This window comes from Malaclemys terrapin, chromosome 13 (genome assembly GCF_027887155.1).
Source record: "Malaclemys terrapin pileata isolate rMalTer1 chromosome 13, rMalTer1.hap1, whole genome shotgun sequence".
In the NCBI taxonomy this organism is placed as follows: Eukaryota; Metazoa; Chordata; order Testudines; family Emydidae; genus Malaclemys; species Malaclemys terrapin.
Genome location: NC_071517.1, coordinates 16570285 through 16595345, shown reverse-complemented (window position 1 = coordinate 16595345; position 25061 = coordinate 16570285). Strand labels below are relative to the sequence as shown.

General features: G+C 49.6%; 1 protein-coding gene across 1 annotated transcript in view; it reads left to right on the top strand.

The window, feature by feature from the left end:
• Positions 1-23474, top strand: part of ST6GALNAC1 (ST6 N-acetylgalactosaminide alpha-2,6-sialyltransferase 1) — a 28480-nt gene extending 5006 nt beyond the window's left edge. Inside the window, exons 2-9 of the mRNA XM_054046703.1 lie at positions 1393-1936; positions 10762-10930; positions 11686-11857; positions 13103-13238; positions 15775-15878; positions 17117-17206; positions 19751-19850; positions 20868-23474. Coding sequence (XP_053902678.1) covers positions 1393-1936; positions 10762-10930; positions 11686-11857; positions 13103-13238; positions 15775-15878; positions 17117-17206; positions 19751-19850; positions 20868-21038 — 1486 coding nt within the window. The 3' untranslated portion in view covers positions 21039-23474. The remainder of the gene's footprint in view (positions 1-1392; positions 1937-10761; positions 10931-11685; positions 11858-13102; positions 13239-15774; positions 15879-17116; positions 17207-19750; positions 19851-20867) is intronic.
• Positions 23475-25061: the final 1587 nt, after the last annotated feature.

The following is a 25061-nucleotide window of genomic DNA, read 5'->3' as shown; positions in this document are numbered from 1 at the left end:
CATGCACGATGGATTTTCACATGTAATCCCCAAAGGGCAGGATTTGGTGCTGTGTCTTTACCCCTTTTATTGGCCTTCTGCTGTGCTGCTGTTGCCCACGAATGCTCCATTGAGCTCACTGGAAGGCTGGGATGTACCTGGTCACATTGGGACTGATCGTTAGAGCCCTGCAAATCTGCGGATATCCGCTTCATATCTGTGGATATCCACTTCCAAGTACCTTGTTTGTGGATCGCATGCGAATATAAATTTTGGAACCATGCAGGGCTCTACTGATGATTCTCCTTAAAACAAGCATTTATCAGTGCTCTGTACCAGCTCAGTAGAGGTCCCTAGTCACTGCAAGGAAGGGGCAGTCAGTGTTCTCTGACTCGGACTGCTGTACGTTCCATACTTTGGAAATGCAGACTGCATAGAAAGTGCCATTTCCACTACAGGAACAAATCCTACCTCATTCCGACCTTACCTTGCTCTAATCACTTCCTGGTGTCCCTGATTTTGGCTCTGGGTCCCACATGGGGCTTGATCCTGCCAGGTGTTGAGCACAATCCCCTTCTATTGACTTCAGTATGAGTAGGGGACACCCAGCATCTCAGAATTGTGCCCTAGTTTCCCCCATTTGCACCTTGTTAGGTTAAGCGGTATGTAGCTGGTATCCCTGTAGCACAGAAGTTTTTCTAGACATCAGATGACTCTTCCCAACATCATGCTTGTTATTCTAAGTGTTGAAAAGCAGCGGTGCCCGCAGTATAGTCCATGAATGCCAAATCTGGACCAGGAGTCAGACCCATTCTGGCTGGGAACTGTGAAGTGCATCAACATTACTCAGCGAGAATGCAAGCTGGAGAGCAAGGGGGCTACAGGTAGAGTGTTTGTCCAGTATCCTGAATAAAGGTTCTGCTCTGCTTACTACACCATAGTCCTGTCTCTTTCATGTGGGATGCGGCACTGTCCTGGGATGATTGCCATGGATTGTGCCTAGCTGCAAATAGGTTCCTCCCTGCCCCTACATTGATTTCCAGCTACCGCTGGTCATGAATATTTCAAAAACCATCTGTATAATAGTCTGAATTACGTCTGATTTACTCATGGGTGGAGGGGGGCAAATCACATGATTCATGTCTGATGGGTCCAAGGTGCTGAATATCCATTTTATGGCTAAATCATAAACCAGTTCAGGCAGGTCTCCTTTGAGCAACACATAATGACAATTCCCAGCAGAAACTCAGTGAAGGTTACAAAAGTGGAGCCCTAGAGAGGGTAACTGCTGTACTCAGTAGTGTCATAAAACGTTTGGAGGGTAAGAGCCATTAATGTGGTAAAGGGGATGGAGGGGGTGTCATTCGGCTGAAGTACATGTGGTGTATTTGCCTTTCTTTTGATTACATTTAGGCCAGTCATTTATTTGCAAGATACCAAAGAAATGGTCATCCGACAAAACAAGCTCCACACTGGGCCCGTTGAAGGGGATTCCTCGAGCCAGCTAAATGTGATACTGGACACAGACAGAAATAGGCTGGCGCAAGATATGGTTAAGAGAATGGCAGCAGATGAAGGAGAGTCCATGGAGGAGCAAGCAGAGGATAAGAATGTAATAGCATCCAACAAGATGCAAACCCAGGCTAAGAGTGCCTTACCAGCACCCAAGGGGAAGGAAGCCAATGCAAAGACCATATACCAAGACCAAGCAAAACCAAAACCAAAACCAAAGAAGGCCCCTGTGTCAACTAAGCTCAGTGCTCTGAGACCCTCTACAAAAGGCAAGGTTCATCCCAGCCTCCCGGTGTGGAATGTGGCCGCTCCCACAATGCAGAACGCCACGACTCAGGCTCCTTCAGTGACAGAAAAGAGAAAGCTGAGGATTGCCGACTTCAAGTCCGAGCCTCAGTGGGATTTTGAGGACCGCTATCTCTTGGACAGTTCATCCTCTCAGTCAGTAAGTGATTACTATGTGTTCTGGCCATGTATACAGCTGGACGGTCTCCTATAAATCTACCTCCTTGTTAGCCTCCACATTAGTTTTTCCAAGTCACATATTTTCATGGATTTCTTGATTAGCCTCTGGCATGGACAGGTAGCTGCATGCACAGGAGATGCCCTGAGCTCAAATGAAGGAGGCATGTGTGGATTGTAAGGCAGGGCAGAATTTGGCCTTTCATTCAAAACAATAGAGTTTAATATATAACTACTGAGAGGAAGCAGAGTTCACCTTAATACACCTTGCCCAGCCCAACCCTGGGATTAGCCTCTGACACAGGCTAATTGTACATATTTAGGAGGGACAGTCCTTATTTTTCTGCAAAAAAAAAAAAAAATCCTTCCCCCCTCCCTCTTCTATCCCACCAGAAATAAATCCCTCTGCCCCAGTGTACTGCCTGGTGGAACCCTGTTTGACCACCCATTAATAAGCTTGAAATAGTGGCATCTTTGTGTCTGGGGGCATAGTCCAAATCATAAAGAAGCATCGAGTAGGTCTCCCAGCAGGGAATGAAAGGGAATATTTGCATTTTTAGAAGGAATATGGGATGAGGTAGACTCAGAGCCTATTTGTATTTGTGTATAGTTTTTTCCCCAGCAAGTAATTATTGGGCTCAAACACTAGCTCACCTGGTCTTCTTGCCACATTTCAGATCTTGGTGTGTGGAAAGATCATGAGAAGATCAGATCTTGTCATTTCAGCCCCATAAATGGCTTCCTGAGGCAAACCAATAAAGCCCATGAGAAACATAAACCCAAATGCCAAGTTTTCAGGGTTTATTCTGGAGTCTACAGAACGTGAAGGCAGCTAGGTGTTTCTCCCATATCCAGACTGGCAACATCAAAGACTTTTTACCTTTAATTTCTGCTTCTCCACCCCCTCCCTTCCCCGGTCACACTCATGTTTTCTGCATCTCTCAGGTCCTGCCAGCTCATAACAAATATGCAGAGAACTCTCACAGGGTGAACCATGAGGGAGTTGAATTCAGAACCTTTCCCCTGCCAATCCTCGCCAAGCTCAGTGCCCTGGCAGAGAAAGCACTTAAAGGAGCCGTGACTGTCACTCTCTGGTATCTCATCAGATGTCTCCCTCCCCAGGGCCGTAATTACTTTGGAGAAGGCAGAGATTAACTTTTATCATCCACACTTGGAATTATTGATGACTGTGGTGAGAAGAATGGAAATATTAATGACCACAAGAGTGGGATGGGGTGTCATGTAGAGCTGAGTTCATTCCCCCCCCCCCCCCCCAAAATGCAATTTCAGGGTGACTGAAACCATTCCCCAAGTCCGGTGAAATGCAGCAACCAGTTTCATCTAAATAAATAATGAAACAAATTTTTAAAAAAAAGTCAAAATGGTTTTTGTTTTGAAATTTAGGGAGTTTTGTTTTAAAATCTTTGAAAGGAGGTAAAAAGAACAACCCAAACCCTAACTAAATGAAAAACTGGGGAAAAAAATCATTTTGGGCTGAATTTTGTTTTGGAAAGAAAACAGAAATTTCAGTTTTTGGTGCCATCTGGAACTATGTTTTGTTCAGTTGGACACCCCTATTGGAACCATGTGTTGTATCCATCTGTACTTTTTCTTGCAGTGAAGTCAGTGACCGTGCCAAACAGGAGAGGTAAGAGAATGGCTGGGTTTTAGCACTTACATATTGACAGTGATTCATAACTACTCCGGATACTATTATATTATATGATCCCGTTTCAGTTCAGTCCCTTCTAGCAATGAAGTGGTGATAGCCATCACAATACAAATAAGATGTCTGTGTATTGAGTCACAAAGAAAGAAACAGCACCACCCGAGGATGTGAGAACTCTTCCAATTCATCTTGAAGGGGTGCTAAATGTGAAGCTAAGGCCTGGTCTACACTGGGGGCGAGGGGGTGGGGGTGATCAATCTAAGATACACAACTTCAGCTATGAGAATAGCATAGCTGAAGTCAACGTATCTTAGGCTGGGTCTACACTACCCGCCTGAATCGGCGGGTAGAAATCGACCTCTCGGGGATCGATTTATTGCGTCCCATCGGGATGCGACAATCGATCCCTGAATCAACGCTCTTACTCCACCAGCGGAGGTGGGAGTAAGCGCCGTCGACGGGAAGCCGCGGAGGTCGATTTTGCCGCCGTCCTCACAGCAGGGTAAGTCGGCTGCGATACGTCGAATTCAGCTACGCTATTCACGTAGCTGAATTTGCGTATCTTAAATCGACTCCCCCCTGTAGTGTAGATGTAGCCTTAGATTGACTTACTTCGCATCCTCGCGGCGCAGGATCGACGGCCGCCGCTCCCCCGTTGACTCCGCTTCCGCCTCTCGCAGCGGTGGAGTTCTGGAGTCGATGGGGAGCACGTTCGGAGATCGATCACTACCCGCCGATCCGGCGGGTAATGTAGACGTACCCTCAGTTATTATGTCAGTGTTAACTCATGCTATGTCTACACTGTGCACCTTACAGCAACACAACTGTGCTGCTACAGCTGTGCTGCTGTAAGGTATGCAGTGTAGCCTCTCTTTGTCGGCAGGATGGAGAGCGCTCTCCTGCCGACAAAATAAAGCCACCCCCAATGAGGGATGGTAGCTTTGTCAGCGGGAAAGTGTCTCACGCCAACACAGTGCTGTCCACACCGGCGCTTTTCATCAGTAAACCTATTGTCGGTCAGGGGTGTGAAAAAACACCCCCCCCCCCCCCCGAATGACTAAACTTTTTGCGCTGAAAGTGGCAGTGTCGACACAGCCATGTCTACACTGCACTTTCGTTGGTAAAACTTTTGTCGGTCAGGGGTGTGTTTAAGAAAGTCGGCACCTAGGAGTAAGGGTGAGAGAAACAAAAGGTTACACATAAAGTCATAGAGACTAAACTTAACAGGCTAATCTCCTGTCTAAAGAAGTCTTATCTCGCCCAAAGTCTCCTGCTATGTTTCCAACCAAATCTGCTTGTGATCCCATTTTCATGAATGTAAATGCACTGCCCATTTACTTCCTAGGTGCAAGATGCTGGGGTGTCTTTTTTTGTTCCCCAAATATAGTCCAGCAAACCTTTGAAGTGTATCTCCATATAAGGTTCTCTTCTCCCACTGTATTTTTCTACCTGTTAGTTTCTTTCTGAAATTCTTACAATCTTTCATCGGCATTCAGCATAAACAGGTGACAGGAGACCCACTGTGAATGAGACAATACTTAATTTACTTTTCCACAGTGCACCCAGTCAGTAAACATCCCTTGTCTGACAAAAAGCCTATTTGTCAGCTCTGCCTTGATCCAGACTTTAAAACATATTTTCAGTATATGTACATAACTCCAATAGTATCTGTACATACATTTCACAATGCTATGAATGACCAGTAAGAACTCCCATGACATTCTTTGGTGACCCAGAATGTACATACCCAGAATCACGATATTCCTGTAACCCGCCTTGCCAGTTGTCATTAAGGGGTTTTTGGGTCACAAATGGATCCCCAAATGAATGTATTAACTTTTTCCCCATAGAAATCACGTTGCCCACTGCTCCAATGCAGCTATCTCTGGGGTGGAGAGCAGTGGCTGGCAGACCAGCACAAAGTGACGCTGGGTGTCAGTTTAAGACAGGAAGTTAAGGACACCTTATTCAACTAAAACTACACAAAATTTCACTAGGCAGAACTTAATTGCTCGCGTTGGATTTTGGCCAGCACATGGGGGATGAGGCTCCCAGAGTCTTACAAAAAGTGGCATGGGATATTTAATGAACACATATGCCAGGACCTCATGTTTTAGATTTCACCCAAAATATGACCCATCATTCAGCCCCTAAGGGTGCATAGGTTCTGATAGTGAGTCTCAGGGGAGAAGCAGCGCTTGTTACTGATTCACCATCTCCTGCACATCTTGCTTCACTGGGTTTTCCCCTAGAAATCATCCACCCACCTATTGTGCCACGCTGGCCCTGTGTGAATTTAGGAGCTTGTGACAAGCTCTAAGCCTAGAGCAGTGTCATGCAGCTGCCGGCAGAGAAGGAATGACCTGAGTCACTAGAGACCAAACCGCCCAAGTGAAATAACGCTTTGCTGTTGATACGGTATTTGCATGGATAACAATAGACATGCAGGAACATCCTTCACTGCTCTCTACACTGCACTCATTTAAAAAAAAAAAGGCAAATAGAATTAGGTGTGTTCCCATTAGTGTAATAGACAAGTGTCACACAATAACCGCAAAAGAGGAGACTGGCAGCACTTGCGTGCACAGCGCAGTTTCCTCTGTTGGCGAAGCAGCGTTGTGTGGGGCTTTGCCCTCCATCCTTCCTGCTTCGCCATTGCTGGGCTCAGAGAGTTGTAGATGCCTTCCAGGCTTCTGCCAGACCATTCATCTTCATTTGCAGCTTTCAAAGCTATTCAGGAAATCCACCTGTGCCCAAAGGCAGCTAGTAGCTGGAACCTGGTGTAATCCACACACCTTCTGCAGGTGGTGGTGTGTCCCCGCTAGTGGCACCGAGACTATTTAGCGAGAGAGATAAAATGACTCTGCTCTAGAGCCTTTGCTAAGAGCCAGTTGGCTTTTAGCTCATGCAGTAGAGGCCAGTGCTTTAAGCTCCCCGAGGCCCCAGGTTCGATCCCGCCACCGACAAGTGGGGTCTTTCAGTGTTACGCTGGCACACACCGTGGCTGTCCCCATTGCCTTTGGTATGCACCAGGCTGGATTCTGATCTCAGTGGAAGGCAGTGGTGTTTCTCAGAATGTACAGCTGAAATCAATGGGAGCTGTGGGTGCTTAGCACCACTGAAAGTCCAGCCCGTACTGGTCCAATGCCTCTGTTTCCCCACCTGTAACATGGCTTAATACTCACCTAGCTCAAGAAGAAGAAGGCTCTTGTGATTATAGCAGTCAAATGGGGGTAGGGTTCTATACCCTGGGTTCTATACCTAGCTTTGCCACAGACTTTCAGTGTGACCTTGGGCGAGTCACTTCACCTCTCTTTCTCATCTGTAAAATGGGGATAATAATTCTTCCTTTCTCCTGCTCTTGGCTATCTTGACTAGTTAATTGTAAGCTCTTTGGGGGCAGGGGTTGCCTGACTGTGTATTAGCAGCACTGATCTCTAGGTACTACTGTAATGCCAACTGACCCTGGTCGTCGCCAGGCAGGATTGAACCGAGGACTTCGGGAACATAGTGCATGAGCTAAAAGCCAACTGCCTGTTAGCTAAGGCTGTAGAGCAGATTCATTTTCTCTCTCTCTCTAAGTGGTCTTGGTGCTACTAGATGGGACAGAACCCCACACTCAAGAGGTGTGTGGGTTACACTAGCTTAATACAAATAACAATAACTCACATCAGTGGGGTGAGGCCACAGGGCTAGTGAAATTGTCTGAGGAGCCTTGGACAGTAGATGCTGTCAGTGTGCAGAAGCAGGGATGAAAATCTCACAGACACAGAACTATCCGGCCAGCGCCCAATGATGTGATGCTTGAGTAACAGACTCACATTCTGTGTGGACAGGCCACAGAAGGGAACGGGTAACTCCAGCCAACCCATGGATTAGACTCAACACATCCCCTTTGTGGTTTGTTGACCTACCACTGCGTGGCAGCGGTGGGAGTCTCAGGGATTCTAAGGCGACTGGCTGTGAGCATCTGTGAGCTTTCCAAATAACGCCTGCAGCATTCACAATCAAGAATATGTCACAATGATTTCCCTAAAAAGAACAGAAGTACTTGTGGCACCTTAGAGACTAACAAATGTATTTGAGCATAAGCTTTCGTGGGCTAAAACCCACTTCATCGGATGCATGCAGTGGAAAATACAGTAGGAGGAGATATATATATATATATATATATAGTAGCAGGGTGGACACCTGCTCCGGCCTGGAAGGGCCTGAGATAGCCTAGGGAGCAGGCATTGTGAAGGCTGAGCTGATTGGGGGAAGTGGCTGCAGCTGGGGCCACGCCCCAAACAGACTCGGCAGGCCCTATAAAGGCAGGGAGCCAAGCACTTAAGTCAGAGTTTCTCTCTGTGCTCAGGGAGAGAAGGGCCTGACTGCAGAGAGCTAGACATAGGGTACCTGTAGTGGAGCAGGGCTGGGGAGCTCCAGCCTGGAAAGCCCCAGGCTGTGGCCTAGTATTAGGCCAAGGGGTACTGGGGGTTGCAGAGAGCAGCCCAGGGCTAGTCTAAGGCAGCAGGTCCAAACCCTCCTTGCTAGTGATGAGTGGCCTATACTGCAGTCTGCCCGAGGGAGTGGGGGCTAGTTGGTGACTGGCAGTGGCCTAGTGCTGAGGCAAGGTGGGGATAGTGGGTGGGGGTTCCCCAGGGAGGGGAGACCCGATCTGTGGGGTACTGCCAGCGGGCAGCATCCCAGTAATAGGGGTCCTGGGTCCTGGGAGGGACACAGGGGCCAGAAGTCGGGACAAGGCAGATCACTGGCCTGCAGAGGGCACTCCAGCTGCTGGATGAGCTGATTCCCCCAAGCAACCAGTAGGGGGTGCTGCAGGGGTGAGACCGCACCCTTACATACATACACACGGAGAACATGAAACAATGGGTGTTACCATACACACTGTAATGAGTGATCAGTTAAGGTGAGCTATTATCAGCAGGAGAGAAAAAAAAATAATTTTTTTTTGTAGCGGTAATCAAAATGGCCCATTTCCAGCAGCTGACAAGAAGGTGTGAGGAACTGTAAGGGGGGAGGGGGGGAAATAAACATGGGGAAATAGTTTTACTTCGTGTAATGATCCATCCACTCCCAGTCTTTATTCAAGCCTAATTTAATGGTGTCAAGTTTGCAAATTAATTCCAATTCAGCAGTCTCTCGTTGGAGTCTGTTCTTGAAGTTTTTTTGTTGTAATATTGTGACTTTTAGGTCTGTAATCGAGTGACCAGGGAGATTGAAGTGTTCTCCAACTGGTTTTTGAATGTTATAATTCTTGATGTCTGATTTGTGTCCATTTATTAAGGTAATAGCTCACCTTAACTGATCACTCTCGTTACAGTGTGTATGGTAACATCCATTGTTTCATGTTCTGTGTGTGTGTGTGTGTGTGTGTGTGTGTGTATATATATATATATATATATACACACATATACAATCTTCCTACTGTATTTTCCACTGCATGCATCCGATGAAGTGGGTTTTAGCCCACGAAAGCTTATGCTCAAATACATTTGTTAGTCTCTAAGGTGCCACAAGTACTCCTGTTCTTTTTGCGGATACAGACTAACACGGCTGCTACTCTGAAACCAATGATTTCCCTGCGTATCTGAAGAGTGCTGATGAGTATGAATGCAGGCAGGGCTGGTGCAGCTGTCCTACAAGTCATTAAGGTGCCTTTAACTAGCGCACGGCCTTGAGCAGAGTTTAGTTAATCTTCCAGTCAATGCTAATAGCTCAGAAATCAACCCATTTTGTACTGCAATAATCCTTGACTAGGCCTTAAAGCTTCAGGGAGTTGGAGCCGCAGGCCGCAGACAGAAGCTTGGGGCTTAAAACCAACTTGCTGCAGGAAGTAACTAGATTTTGGGAAGTTTCTTCCTGTCAATCAGCGCTCACTTTGCTGAGCTGCCCAAAGTGCAGCCTGAAGGGCTGATGCGGCTTGTGAGATTTGCTACAATGCTGGCCTAAGGCAGTCTCTTAAACCCAGATAAGCTCAGGGCCCTAACTTCCTGCAAAGGAGTACTTGAGCTGGGCGTAGCCAGCTCGTGCTGCAGTGAGTCCTATTGTTACCTCTATTTCTGGTAGCACAGCTAGAGCTGGATTGTAAATTCTTTGGGGCAGGACGTGTCTTTCAGTTCTGGGTTTGTACCAGGCCCAGCCCAATAGGGTCCTGGTCTAAGACTGGGGTTCCCAGGTGCTATCGCAACACAAATCAATAATAATAAGAGTGTAACAGGATCGAACCAGGGCACCGCTGAAACTACATGCATGAGCCTCTACTGCATGAGCTAAAAGCCACATGGCCCTTAGCTAAGGCTGTAGACCAGACTCATTAATCTCTAAGGGGTCTCGGTGCCACTAGAGGGGACCGAACACCACACTCAGGAGGTGTGTGGGTTACATAAAAAAGGGCTGGCCTGCGAGTTCCAGGCTTCTGAAAGAACAGTGCCGCAAACAGCCATATAGTTAGCTTGTGCTCAAGATCAGCCAGGCCAGAGCCGCTCTCTGCCTGTACCTGCAGGTGGAGGATCGAACTGATCAGGTGCAGGTTTCTGTTGCTCCTGCACGCAAACAGTCAACTCCTGATCATTGCAAGTAGAAGCACACTGAAGGGAGTGATGCTTTTACCTTTGATTTTTAAAATGGGTTAATTCAGAGCTGGCAGCATGCTGCCTGCATTGTGGGAGGAGATGCAGAAAGCAGGGAGGCGTGTAACCCAGTGGAAGCAGCCGTAAGGGGATGTGCACCACAGTGAGGCTGAAGGGGGTGTGGCTCCAAAGAAAGGAGGCGTGGTTGGGGCCTGGGCAGATATGCACATTGAGAGCTGGTGCAAGGGGATGTCCTGCTGTGCATGGCATGGGCTCTGTGTCCAGGAGCATAAGGCCATGGAGGCCTCGTTCAGGGCAGGGGGCAGCAAGCGCATTCAGCAAGGCCTGGTCAGCCTCTGCATCATAAAACCATAATGGCATTTTTCTGAGGCAAGAGCAAGTGCCCCTGGGTGGGTATTCTAGCGCAGCCTGCGTCTGGGAGGGCTTGGCACTTAACTGCTGCAGCGTGAAGGCCCTGGCTCAGTCCCTGGTGTAGCAGCTAAGATGGCGGCCATCACGTAACCCTTGTCTGCTTCCTTACAACCCTATCTTCTGTGCTTCCAGCGCTGCCCCGATGCGGTGAGGGCCAAAGCCGCCAAGTCTGCCTGGCTGAGGGACCTTTTCCTGCCCAACATCACGCTCTTCATAGACAGGAGACACTTCAACCACAGCGAGTGGGAACGCCTGGAGCATTTCAAACCACCGTTCGGCTTTATGGAGCTGAATTACTCATGTGCGTCCAGCAAAGGGATGGTGGGCTGGGCTGGGCCTGCTCCCTCCCTGACGCTCACAGGGTGCCCTCTCCCCACTCGAAGTCCCGGGACAGAACTCCCAAGCTGGGACACGCCCTCAATGGTTCCTCAGGGAGGTGTCTTCCACTTCTTTGTCAGTTCCCAGAGCAGGCCAGTCCCTCCATCAGCTCCCAATTTTGTGCTGACCCTGAGGCATGGGCCCTAATTTACCACTGCATCACTGCCATATAACCCCACTGAAGTCATGGCGTTTCACTGAAGGCAAACAAGAGTAATGCCGTGGTGAATCGGGCCCATGGTTTCTTTTCATTGCAAAGACTACGGTGTTTTTTTGATGGCTGCTTTATTTGGTGGACTCTTGAAGCAAGTAGTGTATTAAGTATCCAAGAAGGTATGGGCAAGTATACCAATAGGCAAGGCAGCAGCAGCAGCCACACTAGTTAGGATAACAGTTAGGTGCGCTGTCAGCCCTCATGCTCCAGGCCATAAACTGATTGCCAGTTGGGATCAGGAAGGAATTTCCCTCCATGGTGTATTGTTGCATTCCAAAGATGTGAAGGTATTGCCTCCGACGCATCCCGTGTGGCTGCTGTCAGAAACGGGGTAACAAACTAGATGGCCCACAGGGTAGTTCACATATGGCACTTTCCGGGTGTTCCCTTCCCAGCCCGAAAGCTCTCCAAAAATGCACCATTCACTCATCCTCCTTGATGGAAACCACCTGTCTGTGTTTCAGTGGTGAAGGAGGTCATAACGATGCTGCCACCCAACCCCTACCAGCAAGTCCTCCTGGCCAACAACAGCAAGCAGAGGCCGACCTGCATCAGCTGTGCCGTGGTGGGGAATGGGGGGATATTAAACAACTCTGGAATGGGCCAGGAGATCGACTCCCATGACTACGTGTTCCGGTAAGAGGCGCAGCTTCCTGTTACTTTCCTTTCTCCATCATGCACTTTTCTCTATCCCCCCACTCTCCTCTACACCCTTCTACTCCCTCTACAGAGATGATCCCACAAAAAACTCCAGAGCCATGTTTTAACCATGAGCTTATACTCAAATCAATTTGTTAGTCTCTAAGGTACCACAAGTACTCCTCGTTCTTTTTATGTTTTAACCATATTTCCAAGTCATTGCTACTGGCCTGCGAAGTCCAAGGCTAAATAACCTATGTGCTCAACCTTATTTAAACCTCCCTGGTCTGTAGTTCAGACTGGAAATCTCAGAGGGATGGGCTTTCTTATGCTATTCCCAGGTCATCTTATTTCTGGCTGGGACAAAAAACTATAGCTGTGGCTGTGGTATTTTGTCACTTCTAGTGCCACACTGGGATCTAGAGGTGCGGAGATTGCAAGTGAAAATGGGGATGGGAATCCAAAACAGTGTGAACAGGCAGGGCCGTCCCTAGCTATTTTGGTGCCCTACGCACCCCCCTGCAGGAGGGTTGTGTGGGGCCCCAGGCCTCCATGGGGGGGCTGGCCCTGGCCCCAGCCCGCTGTGCTCCCTTGGCTCCCAGCCTTGGGAGGCAGAGGGAACCGCCCCCCAGCACTCACCAGCGGCACAGCTGGGAGCCGGCGGAGCGGAGCGGGCTGGGGCCAGGTCGCTGCACTTACCGCCGCCAGTGAGTGCAGGCCCGACCCAGGCAGCAGTCCTCAGGGGAGTGGGGGGGGCGGATCTGGGGCAGAGCAGGGGTGGGAAGAGGCGGGGCTGGGGCGGAGCAGGGGTGGGAAGAGGCGGGGCTGGGGCGGAGCAGGGGTGGGGGCTTTGGGGAAGGGGTGGAGTGGGGGCGGGGCAGGGGCCCAGGGGAAGAGCCGGAGCAAGAGCTGCAGCAGCACACAGCTATGCAGGGCACCAGGAAATGTGGTGCCCCAAATTCCCTGGTGCCCTATGCAGCTGCGTACTTTGCGTATGGGTAGGGACGGCCCTGCGAACAGCATGTTTCTGAGCCTCAGGGAAGGTTCCATCTGGATTCATTTCCCGCTGTGGCTGTCCAGCCCAGAGTGTGAGGCGGTTCCTAGGAGGCTCAGGTTCAACGCTTGTTTTGGTTCAAGGTTATTTTGGCCAAACCAGTTCCCCCAGCCCTGCTGGGAATGCCAGCCCAGTGATTAAACCAATATGCTGCTGACTTTGCAATTCTGTTTGATTTTCTGGCCCAGGGTGAGTGGTGCCGTGATCAAAGGTTACGAAAAAGACGTGGGAACAAAAACGTCCTTCTATGGATTCACAGCCTACTCCTTGGTGGCCTCTATTGTGGTGCTGGGGAGCAAATTCAGCAAGATCCCAATGGGAAAAGTAAGTCAGGCAGATGACTTGTGTAACATGCCCTTGGCAAAGTTCTGCTTTGCCTATGGCCTGCGTTTCTGATCCTGACCCATGTGAAGGGCAGCAGGGCAGAGGCATCTCAGGTCACAGCAGAGTTAGCCCAGGTCTGAATGCCTGGGTCTGGGAGCCTGAGTTAGCCCAGTCAAGCATCCACACTGACAAGGCACACTTGAGTCATTCCAAGTAGGTGTGGCCAAACTGGTGCTGCACTAGCCCAACTTAGATGCTAGGGTCCAGATCCCCAAAGGTATTTAGGCCCCTAACTCCCACTGAGTGAGGCACCTTGGAGGAGCTGGGCTTAGGAGTGCTGGGGGTGTAGCCCAGGGTTCTGAGCAGGGCCGCCGGGGGGGAGCAAGTGGGGCAATTTGCCCCGGGCCCCGCAGGGGCCCCCATGAGAGTTTTTCGGGGCCCCTGGAGCAGGGTCCTTAACTCGCTCCGGGGGCCCCGGAAAACTGTCGCGGGGCCCAGGCCCCCGGAGCTTCTTCCGCTCCGGGTCTTCGGCAGCAATTTGGCGGTGGGGGGATCCTTCTGCCCCGGGACCCACCGCCGAAGTGCCGGGTCTTCGGCGGCAATTCGGCGGCGGGAAGACCCCAGGCCCCCTGAATCCTCTGGGCGGCCCTGGTTCTGAGCACTGCACTAATCTGTGTCACTCTAGGAGTTGTTTTGCAGTGTGCTGTGGAAGTGCTCTGAGCCAGCCAACACAGTAAAGTAAAGCATTTCTGGCTTGCTACGCTCCTCGCTTCCGTGGCCTCTGTCCCAGCCAGTAGCAAGGCATGGATCCAACTCAAAAACATGACCTGTTCAGGCAGTTGGCATTAATGCAACTCCGTTCTGCCCTATATCACTCCAAGGTAGAGGCTTTTGGCCTGCAGCCACCTTGTGCTGTGATTTTTGTCAGCTCTCCTAGCTGAGCAGAGATGGGTTGGGTCAATACTTGGATGGAAAGTCTTCATGGAACACCCAAGTGCTGTAGAGAAGCTATGTTGGGTCGCTCTTCCCCTCAGTCAGCCCTGACGTGGCCTGGTGGTAGAGTGCCGTGCGATGCTGGATGTTCCTCCTTTGGGAGGAGACGTCATACTGAGGCCCTGACCATTTATGGTTATTAAACATCCCTTTACATTTATTTTGGCAAGAGCTAGGCACTATTCCCAGTGTCATGGCCGGATTATGTGTCATTTACCTATCCGCCCCCCCTGCAATTTCAGTTTGAAATAGTGTTCTTCACGTCTTGTTCTAAAGCACTATGCAGTGTTGTTGTAGGCTGCTAATCAGCTACTGTAATTCATCCCAGAGGTGGATGACGTGATCTGTGTTCATAGCTGAGTCATTGTAAAGTGGTATGGGCACCTTTGAGATGAAATTTGCCGTAGAGGTGTGAGATCAGGTTACTCTGGTGCACTGAATTCTGCTCCGATGGCTGGGTTATTGGGGAAAATCCAGGGGAAGCTGTGGGGTAGAAGTTGGCCTCGGATCACTTTTCAGTTCAATCGAACCTAATTGTATCTAACTGATTTGAGAGGTTGTCAGCTGGGGGTTGGGAACAGACATCGGGGTCATGACTAAAGCTGAGCAAACAATTGATTTTTCAGTTCTGGGGCCAAATCGAAAAATCCCCCCAAAAAACTAGTTTCTGGTCGACCTGAAACAATTTTTGTTCATTTTCTCTTGGGGTGGTTTTTACTGGTTTTTGTTTGTTTGTTCTTTATAATAAATCTAGTGACATTTCTAAATGAAACATTGTTTTAAAATGAAAATTTGAAATGTTTCATTTTGAAAATGTTGAAACAAAGTGATTCAAACTTTTCTAATTTTTTGTTTATTTGTTTGTTTGGCCAAAACTATTTGTGAATTTGAGTCAAGTTCTTGAATAATTTTGGATGGCCCCAGACTTCATTCTTCAACAAATAAACTATTTATCTAACAAATGTCTGCCAGTTGTCAGCATGACAACCCTGCCCTATCTACCTGGCTAAATGGGAGGGGAAATCTGGGGGTGGTGGGAGCGTCCAGTATTGAAAAGGGTGTGAACTACTGAGTTAATGATTCTCTGTCTGTAGTTATAGATCGGATCTAATCTGTCTTTTCCCTCTCTCTCACCTAAATAAATCTGTTAGTCTTTAAGGTGCCACCAGACTCTTTGTTGTTTTTGTAGATACAGACTAACACGGCTACCCCCTGATACTCTCTCTCACCTGTCTCTCTACCTATGAACCTATGTCTTGCTCATCACTGTGCTATCAGAGCTCAGACCTGTGTCAATCATTTTTGCCCTGAAACTAATGGGTGTGTCTTTTGCTGTTCTTTACAAGTAAATGCACTCAAACTACCTAACCATTTGCTGCTCAGTTACATTCCTGTTTTGTTTCCAGGGGGTATAATTAGCAACAACCAACCTTGGCTCTGTGCCCAAGAAATCCAGCGAATTCGGGCTTTTGTTTGCTATTAATTTTTAATGCCCATCTCCCTCTGATGTTGGCCACTAACTCTTCCTTGGTGGGTTTTTTAGGAGATCAAGTACCTTCACTTCCTGGAGGGCGCGAGGGATTTTGAGTGGCTGAAGGCTCTCCTGCTGAACAAGAATGTCAGGAAGGGATTTTTGGACCAGTACGGGTAAAACAGACTGCCATAGACCCTGTCTTTGAACATTGAAGCTTGCTGCAGTCTCACCTCCCTTTGTGCAGAGCTACGTAAAAAATTCCCCTTGTCATTTCATTTGGAGAAGTCAGACTTCCCATCTGCTCCTTTGTGCATTGCTGCAGGAATGGCTGTCGCGTGCTGCCCCAGAAGTGGCTGCATTTCAGTGATGGGTGTCTGAATGCTACAGCCTGTACATCAGTAGCTTGTCAAATACTTTGTGATTCTCCTGAATGAAATGTGCTGTTTAGAGCTGGGTGACATTTTTCAACTGAAACTGTTTTCCAGCAAAAACCCCGCAGATTTGGGCCAATCAAAATATTTCCCAAGTTTGTGCAGATTTGGGCAAATTGTTTTGGTTGAGGAAAAACCCAAAAAGGAAAAATCTGAACACATGGAAACATTTTGTTTCATGTTTTTTGACGTTTTCAAAATGAAACGTTTTGACTTTTTGATTTGAATTAACCTTTAACCATATTCATTTATTTATTTGAACTTAAAGGGGAAAAATATCTCAACATCAACATGAACCGTTTCCTTTTGGGTCGAACTAAACATTTTATTCAACCCCAAACTAGTATTTTTATAAACTTTTCGATGCATTGAAAATTCTAAAAAAATTCAGTTTCCATTTTTTCTTTGAGCTTTTCAGAGCTGCCGTTGAAACAAAAAACCCATTATGGGCACATCTTTATTGTTATTTGGTCCTTTATCCCCCATTGAGGGATCAGAGCCCCATTGTTTTAATTCCTGTACACACATACCATGAAAAGATGGTCCCTGCCCCAAATTGCTTATATTATAAAGCTACAAGAAGGTGAAGTTTTTGTGCTGTTCTGGGAAATGCTCCAGTATCAGTTGGCATCATTTCTGTCTGTTTCAGCTCTTAGCAGCAGGGCCGGCTCCAGGGTTTTGGCTGCCCCAAGCAGCCAAAACAAAATAAAAAAAAAGCCGCGATCGCGATCTGTGGCAGCAATTCGGCGGGAGGTCCTTCGCTCCCAGGTGAGTGAGGGACCGTCCGCCGAATTGCCGCCGAATACCTGGACATGCCGCCCCTCTCCGGAGCGGTCGCCCCAAGCACCTGCTTGACAAGCTGGTGTCTGGAACCGGCCCTGCTTAGCAGCATGCATGATGGGGCTTGATTATTTTCACAAAGTGAAATGAGTGGTTCAAGCACTCACCTATCCTGAATCTATTTCCGTTTCCTTCCCTAGGCCCAGACCACGGGACAGATTCAGTAAGGATTTCAGTCTGGACAATTATCTGGTCATTCACCCTGATTTCCTCAGATACATGAAAAACAGGTCAGTAGCAGGGGGTTATTTGCCATGGCGAGCGCCATCTGTCAGGCTGTCTCTGAAAGGCCGCTTGCCGGATTTCGTCGTCTTCATTCTTTCATCCCCGCCCTCTTCCTCACAGCCCCAATCATACAGGGAGTGAAATTCACCCCCATGCAGAGAGCAAACACAAGCAATGCTTATGCAGAACTTCAATGGCATCTAGCCCTCATGCTGGCCTTCTGCCAAGGGGTGGATTTCCCCCATAAGAAGCTGAGAGGTGGAGAAGGAATGACTGCAGGGCAGTTTGTTTTTCAACATACAAGAGAAAAGAGTATCGAATTTGCCCCATCAGAACAAATTAAGGCCCCGATCCTGCCAATGGATCAGTGCATGGGTGCAGGGGTTCCACCCACAGAGTTCCTCTGAAGTCAAGTTGCAGGATAAGGGCCGAATTGTCCAGTGTCCTGCCTTTGTCAGGGGCCAGTGCTAGATATTTCAGTGGAAATCATAAACCCCCTAAAATGAACTTTCTTCCTGACCCTGCCAGCATTCTATGTCCTGAAGGATGAGGGTGAATAATTTTTTACTACTCTAACTAGTGTGATTCCCACTGCTAGTCTTTTATAATTGTCTAATCTTTTTTAGACACCTACAAAGTGATTTGCCGTGGTAATGTCCACCTGTACCAGGTTCCGTGCGTAGGGAAAAACTACTTCCTTTGCCCCCCCCCCCCCCCGCTTTAAAACATGCCTTTCAATTCCTTTGGGTGCCCACCTGTGCTTAGATCCTGGAAAGGCAAACTGGAGCCCAAATGGACCATCCTTTATTTTGCAGACATCAGCCATAGCTCCTCTGACTCTGCTCCCTCCAAGCTAATGAGTGCAAGGGCTTTATTGTGTCCTACCTTGTGTCTCTCATCAATGCATCATTACACAAAACACACAGGCCCCCAACAGCTTTCATTCCCCTTCTCTGAGCCTCTTCTACAACTGCTCTTTGCGTCCTACAAGTGGATGGGATCATGGGATACCTGACCAGTGCAACGCCCCGTAAATGCTATCCAGGGGACTCCCTATGCGTGTGCGCATCACACCGTCATGGATGAGACCAACGTTAGAGACCAGCCCTACAAAACCAGCATTTCTGGATGGGGCACCATTATGGCAGCCAGTCAGCCATGCGTGGCAGTCCCATGTTGTTTTCAGGGGTGGTACTTCCTGATGGGACTCCGTGCATCATGGAGCTATTCATTCACCCAATCTTCAGGACAAACACCCCACCCCTCTGTGCAGGGGAAGGAGGGTGAGTCCTGTTAGGCACCTGGGGGAGTAATTCTGAGCTCTATAGTAGCACATAGTGAGCCCAGGGTCAGGATGAGTCAAGACGTTGGAGTGTACAGCGGCAGATTAGTCACAGGGCCCATGCTCAGGGGCACTGGCCAACTGGGGGCCCCCAGAAAAAATCCAGCCTCCGGACGGGTGGGGAAGCCCCCTGCGTCCCAACCCTGCTCTCCAGCAGAAGCCGTGGGATGTGGGAAGACCCAGCGCACCCCCCCCCCAACCCCATCCCTGTCAGAAGCCGCGGGGCGGCAGGGGAAGACCCAGCACTGCCCCTGACCTTGTCCCTGGCAGAAGCCACAGGGCGGCAGGGGAAGTTCCTGTGTCCGACCCACACTCCAGCAGAAGCGCCGAGCAGGTGGGGCAGGAGAAGCCCCAGAGCCCCGACCCTGGTCCCCTGCAGAAGCATGGGGAGTGGCAGGGGAAGCCCCAGCACCCGGATCCCCGCTGCGGCCCTGGGACTGGAGGAGCTCTCACTCTCCCTGCTGCGGCCCTGGTGTGGCACAGGGACAGAGCTTCTCTAGTCTTGGGGCCACAGTGGAGGTGGGGGTAAAAAGGAGCAAATGGGTTGGGGCCACAGTGGGGGAGGCAGAAAGACCCTGGGTGGGACAGGGACGGGACATGGGGGAAGAGGCACAAAGGGGTGGGGGCCAGGGGCGGGGCTTCAGGCAGAATGGGGGCGGGACTGTAGGCGGAAGGGGTGTGGAGGGGGCCACCCACTTACTCTGCCCCAGGGCCCTAGGAAACCAAATCTGCATCTGGGAGTGTAGCATCTCAGAGGGGTGGAGGTGCATGTGGGTGATAGAGACCCCCCAATTTTCCAGCTGTCTGGCCTGATTTTGTGGTTGGACCAAATCAGTGCTTAATTTGCAATGAAAGAGGTTCTGGGGCTCAAGCAATTTTTTTACTTTCATAACTGACGCGGCAAGCTCAGAGGTGCCGGGGCTATGAACTGCCAAGCCCCCAGAGGTACTGGAGCTATGAACTGCCAAGCCTAGAGGTGTCAAGGCTCAGCCCTGGCAAGCCCTGGCACAAATTAAGCACTGGACCAAACCCGAATCAAAGGTTGGCTGACCCTTATCTCAATGTTGAAATGCCCAATGTACTGTGGAAAGCACGAGCCTTCAGAATGTGTGCATCATGCATCAGATACATGGGGATGGACAGGCTGCCCCACAATCAAGCCATCACACCTGGAGACCATGCTCCTCCTTCTTATGTCCTGCTGCAGGTTTCTAAGATCCCAAAGTCTGGATAAGTCCTACTGGGCAATGTACAGACCCACCACAGGGGCCTTCTTACTGCTGACTGCCCTCCATCTCTGTGACCGGGTAAGGACTCCATGGGGCTGCTGATCCCACCACACTGCCTGGGATGGGCAAAAGGCAGTGTCCCGTAGCCCCTAGCTGGTGAGAGGGAGCGTGTTTGGGGGATTGAGCACGGGGCTGGTAGCCAGGAACTCTATTCTAATCCAGCTCTGCCACCGAATTCCTCTCTGGGCTTGGGTGAGTCATTTAGGGCCTGATTTTCAAAAGCACTGAGCACCTGCAGCTCCTGTGGGCTTCCTTTGGAGTTGTGAGTGCTCAGCACTAAGGAAAATCAGGGGCCCTTAACTTTGCCATTTCCCCATCTGGAAAATGGGTATTATGGGTATCCATAAACAATGGGAGTTTGAACTCAGTGAAAACTCACAATGGGGCCTAATAATAACAATGTATGAGATAGGTGCTGCTTGCGAAACGTAAATCTTCAAGGAGTAAAATCCTAGGTTTGACAGACAGGTCTAAGTCTCCTGATTATAGTGTCTCAGGAAGAGCATATTCCTGGCAGACTCATGGGAAGGGCACTCAGCCTCTGGGTATGCTGGAGGAGGGGGGAAGGAATGGGATGAAGAGGCCTGGTACAAGTCATGCATCAGCACCTGTGTTGGCCAGTTGGAACTACATTGCAGACTGACATGGGGCAGACAGTCTAAGTGTCCCAGTGACTTGGGGATAAGACAAATGGCAAAAACACCCCTACGGGTTAAGAAGACCTGACCTGGTCCTCCTCTTGTGTGGCTGGGAGTATAATTCCCCTGACTTCCAAGGAGTTGGTGTGAGAGCAGAAGGACATTCTTTGGAGTGAAAGTTCCTAGCTTGGTCTGACTGGAATCCTACATATAGCAATGTGGGAGGCAAAAGGCCCCTTGCCCCAGCTGCAGGGACCCCAGACTCGCCTTTCCATTTGGAAGCAGCTCCCCTCTGTGATAGCCATGCCCATCCAGCTCTTTCCCTGCCACCCCTCCAGCCCTTGACTTCCCCATTTCTGAAGCCCTCTAACCCACTGGACCCTTCTGGTTTTTCCAGGTGAGTGCCTATGGCTTCATCACAGATGGCTACCAGAAGTACTCAGATCACTATTACGACAAGGAGCGGAAACGTCTGATCTTCTACACCAATCACGACTTCGATCTGGAGCGAAGGGTGTGGAAAAAACTCCACGATGCAAATGTCATGAAACTCTACCAGCGATCCTGACCTGGGGCCGAAGGGACACTGGCTGGAGAGTTTGACCCTCTCTGGTAAAAGGGTCGTGTGGGAAAGAAACTTGAAAGGCAGGGGTGCGTCCTGACTTCAAGTCATCTTCTACTTATTTTCATGAAGGTACGTTAATTCTTTGGCACCAGAAATCTTCTGTCTCAGGGCATTGGTTCCAGGAATATGCACCCCATGCACCTCAGCAACAGCGCAGGAAGGAAGAACTAAGCAAACAGCATGGACCTCCCCAGCTCAGAGCACACATGCAGCCAGTGCAGGGCTGATCATTACTCTAGGGGCTACAAAAGCCATTGTAGGTTCTTTGGTTTGCAGTGCTGTCATTGGGAGAGAGGATTCCAAGCTGGAGGGATCTTGAATGATTCCATTTGGAAGCCTTTTGCTAGCAGTAGACATGTCTGTGGAGGATCTGAACTGGCATTCAGCTGGGTTTCTTGGGAGAGGTGCAGCAGTCGTTGGGGACAGGGAGTCTGCTTGGACTGCTGTGGTGAGTCCCAATTGCATGGAGCACCAGGAGTCCATTTAACACCCCCCGCTTGAGCCCACAGACTAACCGTTGCCCTGCTCCCCACTCCTCCGCTGCAGCTCATGTGTCACCATCCGTCCCCCCGTGTAATTGGCGGTGATTGTTTTGGGGAGGGAGGTTTGTGCCTGAGCTCAATCCAAACCGATCCAGCACTGATTGTCCCACTCTGGTTTAGCTCCTTTTTGCCTGGGTGCAATTAGAGACTGCGCCCATTAAGATGGGGCTAGTTTTTCTCCAGGCAGTTACCAATATGGTCTAATGGTTAGTGCTCGGAATTTGGCACCAGGACTCCGGGGTTCCATTCCTGATTCTGCCACTGACTTGCCAGATGATCTCGAGTAAGTCACATATTCTCTCTGTGCCTTGGTTTATACTCAGTAAAATGGGCATAAAAAGGCTTTCTCTCTCAAGTGACTCAGGCTGTGTCAATAACTGGCTTTTTGGTTTGCTGGCCGAAAATTGTTTTGGTTCGACCTGAAACAAAAATATTTCTTTCAACAAACTGAAAAAAGTTTAAAAAAAAAAATTTAGTTCAGGTTGAAAAAATGTTCACATCAACCCAGCAATAAATATTTTGTTTCATTTTTGAGCTTTAACCTTTCAAACAAATGAAGTCAAATTCTAAATGAAACATTTTGAACTGAAAAAAATCTGTTTCTGGTTTTTTGGATTTTCTTTTTGTTTGTTTTTTGCTATTTTAGACCAAAACAATCTGGTGAATTTGACATGAATTTGCGAAATGTTTCGGTTGACCTAAATCTGCAGTTTTTAACGAAGAAAAGTTTCAGCCAAAAGATTTTGCCCAGCTCTACTTACAAGGTTGACCTAGCAGAATAGCTCTGGGAGCCCCTCTGGCAGAAGAAGCAAGAGTATGAGGTCGTATTATTAGTATAATACTCTTATCTCTAGACATTTAGGCCACATCTACATTAGCACTTATGTCAACAAAACTTTTGTTGCTCAGAGCTGTGAAAAAGGCACCCCCCGGTGAGCAACATTGCTTTTGCTGGCAAAAGCACTCGTTTGCACAGCGCTATGTTGGCAGGAGACACTCTTCTTCCGGCATAGCTATAGCCGGTCATTGATGCCGATGAACACTGCGTGGGGTAAGATGATCTGTTATTGCTGTCAGTTTCCCCCATCTGATTAATCATCCTCACTCCTTTGCGGCCCTGTCCTGTCCTAAGGGGCGGTTGAGGTGCTCAGCACCTTGTCAGACGCGCTCAGCATCTCATAGGATCAGGCACTCGCAGCAGTTAGCACCTCCCAGATATTTCAAGGCCAACGATTGTGGTAATTCCTTGCACCACCGCTCATCGCTGAGTGTCATATAGAGATGGCAAATCTGGGACCTGCTAGCACTAGACGGGGTTTGCTGCCGAACTACACAGCCGTGTTTTGGCTAGGGAGGCTTTTGCTCACTGCAACCTCAAGAGAAGCATGTTTATTTCACTCACACATACACATGCTCCAGCAAGCCCGTCCCACCCCCTTTAATGCTCTGCAGAAACTGGGATAGAGGGTGAGGGACAGGGATGTGGAGACATTCCTATTAACATGACTCAGACATTTACAAAGGGCAGAAACCTTTCTCCCAAGTGGCAGCCAACTGCAAACCAAGGGCCTGGCCCGAAGAGCAGACGGGAGTCTTCCCACAGACCTCACTGGGCTTTGGGTCCGAACCCAATTGTGAATTCAGCCTGGGTGCATGGGTGGAGTTTCTCTGGCTGCAAGTGACACGACTTCCCTTTGCCAGGCCGTTCTGCAAAGCCATGGAAACGCCACCTGAGTTCTAAGGGGAGGAATTTCAGAACTGTTTGGCAACACGAATTGTAACCATCATCTGGCCAGCTCGGACCAGTGTTGTTTTATTATTTTTATACAGGTGCTTTACAAAGGGTGACCAGATTCACACGTGTCTGTCAGTCCATTTATTTGCTGCTGGGGGAAAAAAACTCTGACGCTGGGGTCATCAAAACGTGTTTATGGTGGCTGGGTGTGGCCTCTACTGGCATCTCCCCGGGGCTTCTCAGCTACCCGTGGGATCCCCACTGGAGCTGAGCTGAAACATGCAGTGTCCCCTGTTGTGAATATTTTGCACAGCCCCCAAAGCTGCTCTAAGGAGGCAATTCCCAGCAAACCAAATCTGCGCCTACCCAGACTGACCCTTTACCGGTCTGACCCAGAGCCCACTGGAGTTAATGGAAAGACTCCTATTGATTTCAATACGGTTTGGATCATGCCTTTAGCCCTTCTAGGGTATTGTGACTGGGTCCTGTCTGTCAGTAACCCCTCAGTTGTCTGGATCCCCCCTGAGCGTGGGAGAAAGGTACTGGCCTTGTCTACATGGGGATTGCCCACCCTCCGGCCAAGGGGTAAGTTCCACCAGTGACAATCAAGGCTTTGCTTGTACCCCGCAGGACTTTGCCATGTGCTGATGGCAGGAATCAGGGTGTTCCCCCCTGTAGAAGAGGCTGAAATAGGGCTGTGTAGGGCGCAGGTGAGGATCCTGCCAAGGATGCCAGCATAGCAGTAGACCTGCAGGTCTGACTCTCCTCTCTTATACCCGGTATAGCTCCAGGGGAATTGTCCCCGATTTACGTCAGCATCAGAATCCGGCCTGACCCCGCCCCCCTCCCCTGCACAGTCACTGGGACAAGCTCATCTTCCAGTCTCAAAGGAAGCCCATTCTCATGCTGAACACGCCTGGCTTTCCCAGCCCCGCTGTCCGCCCCACTCTTCTTGGGAAGGCCCCCAGGCTTTGAGCTCTCAGGAGGGTAGCAAGGAATCATTGTTCCTTACCGGCAGCGTCTGGGCCATGCTGAATCGCTCCAGGTTGCTAGGTGACCGTCTCTGCACTGCTATTCTTCAAAGTGAATAGGGCCTTTTTATTCCCAAGAAGTTGGAAGAAGTTTCTCTGTCGCCTGCCCTTCCCCCCATCCCCTCCTCCTCTTCTCTTCCCTCCTTTCTTTTCGCTGCTGGGCTGGCAAGAGGGGATTAGGGTATGTGCGTGTGGGGACGCGGGGGTGCGGCCACCAATGAGGGCCAGAAAAGCATTAGCCACAAGGCCCAGCCTGAGTCAACGGGCAATCCAGGGCACCGGACTAGGAAGGTTGCAAATGGCTGGTGCCCAGGGGCCTTTTCCACGCTGGGCCTCGAGTGCCATTTTCAGCAGGCCCCAGGCAGGAAAGCTCCCTTTTTACAGCTCACCACCCGACCCCCGTCCTCCCCAATAAGGCTCACGTCAGCCAGTGTCTCCTCGCCGTAGCTAACGTGAGGTACACTGTGGCTGTGGGAGGGAGAAGCTGGAGAAGCACGAAGGGGCCTTAGCACATGAGAGATGGACAGTGCTGGCTGGGGAAGGACATAAATTCAAGCTCCCCGTGAGCCAGCCCACAAGGCTCTGCCAATACAGGCTCCGACCTGCACTCCTCCTGATCTGGACCCCACGCAGCTCTGGCCACACAATGCAGCTCTAA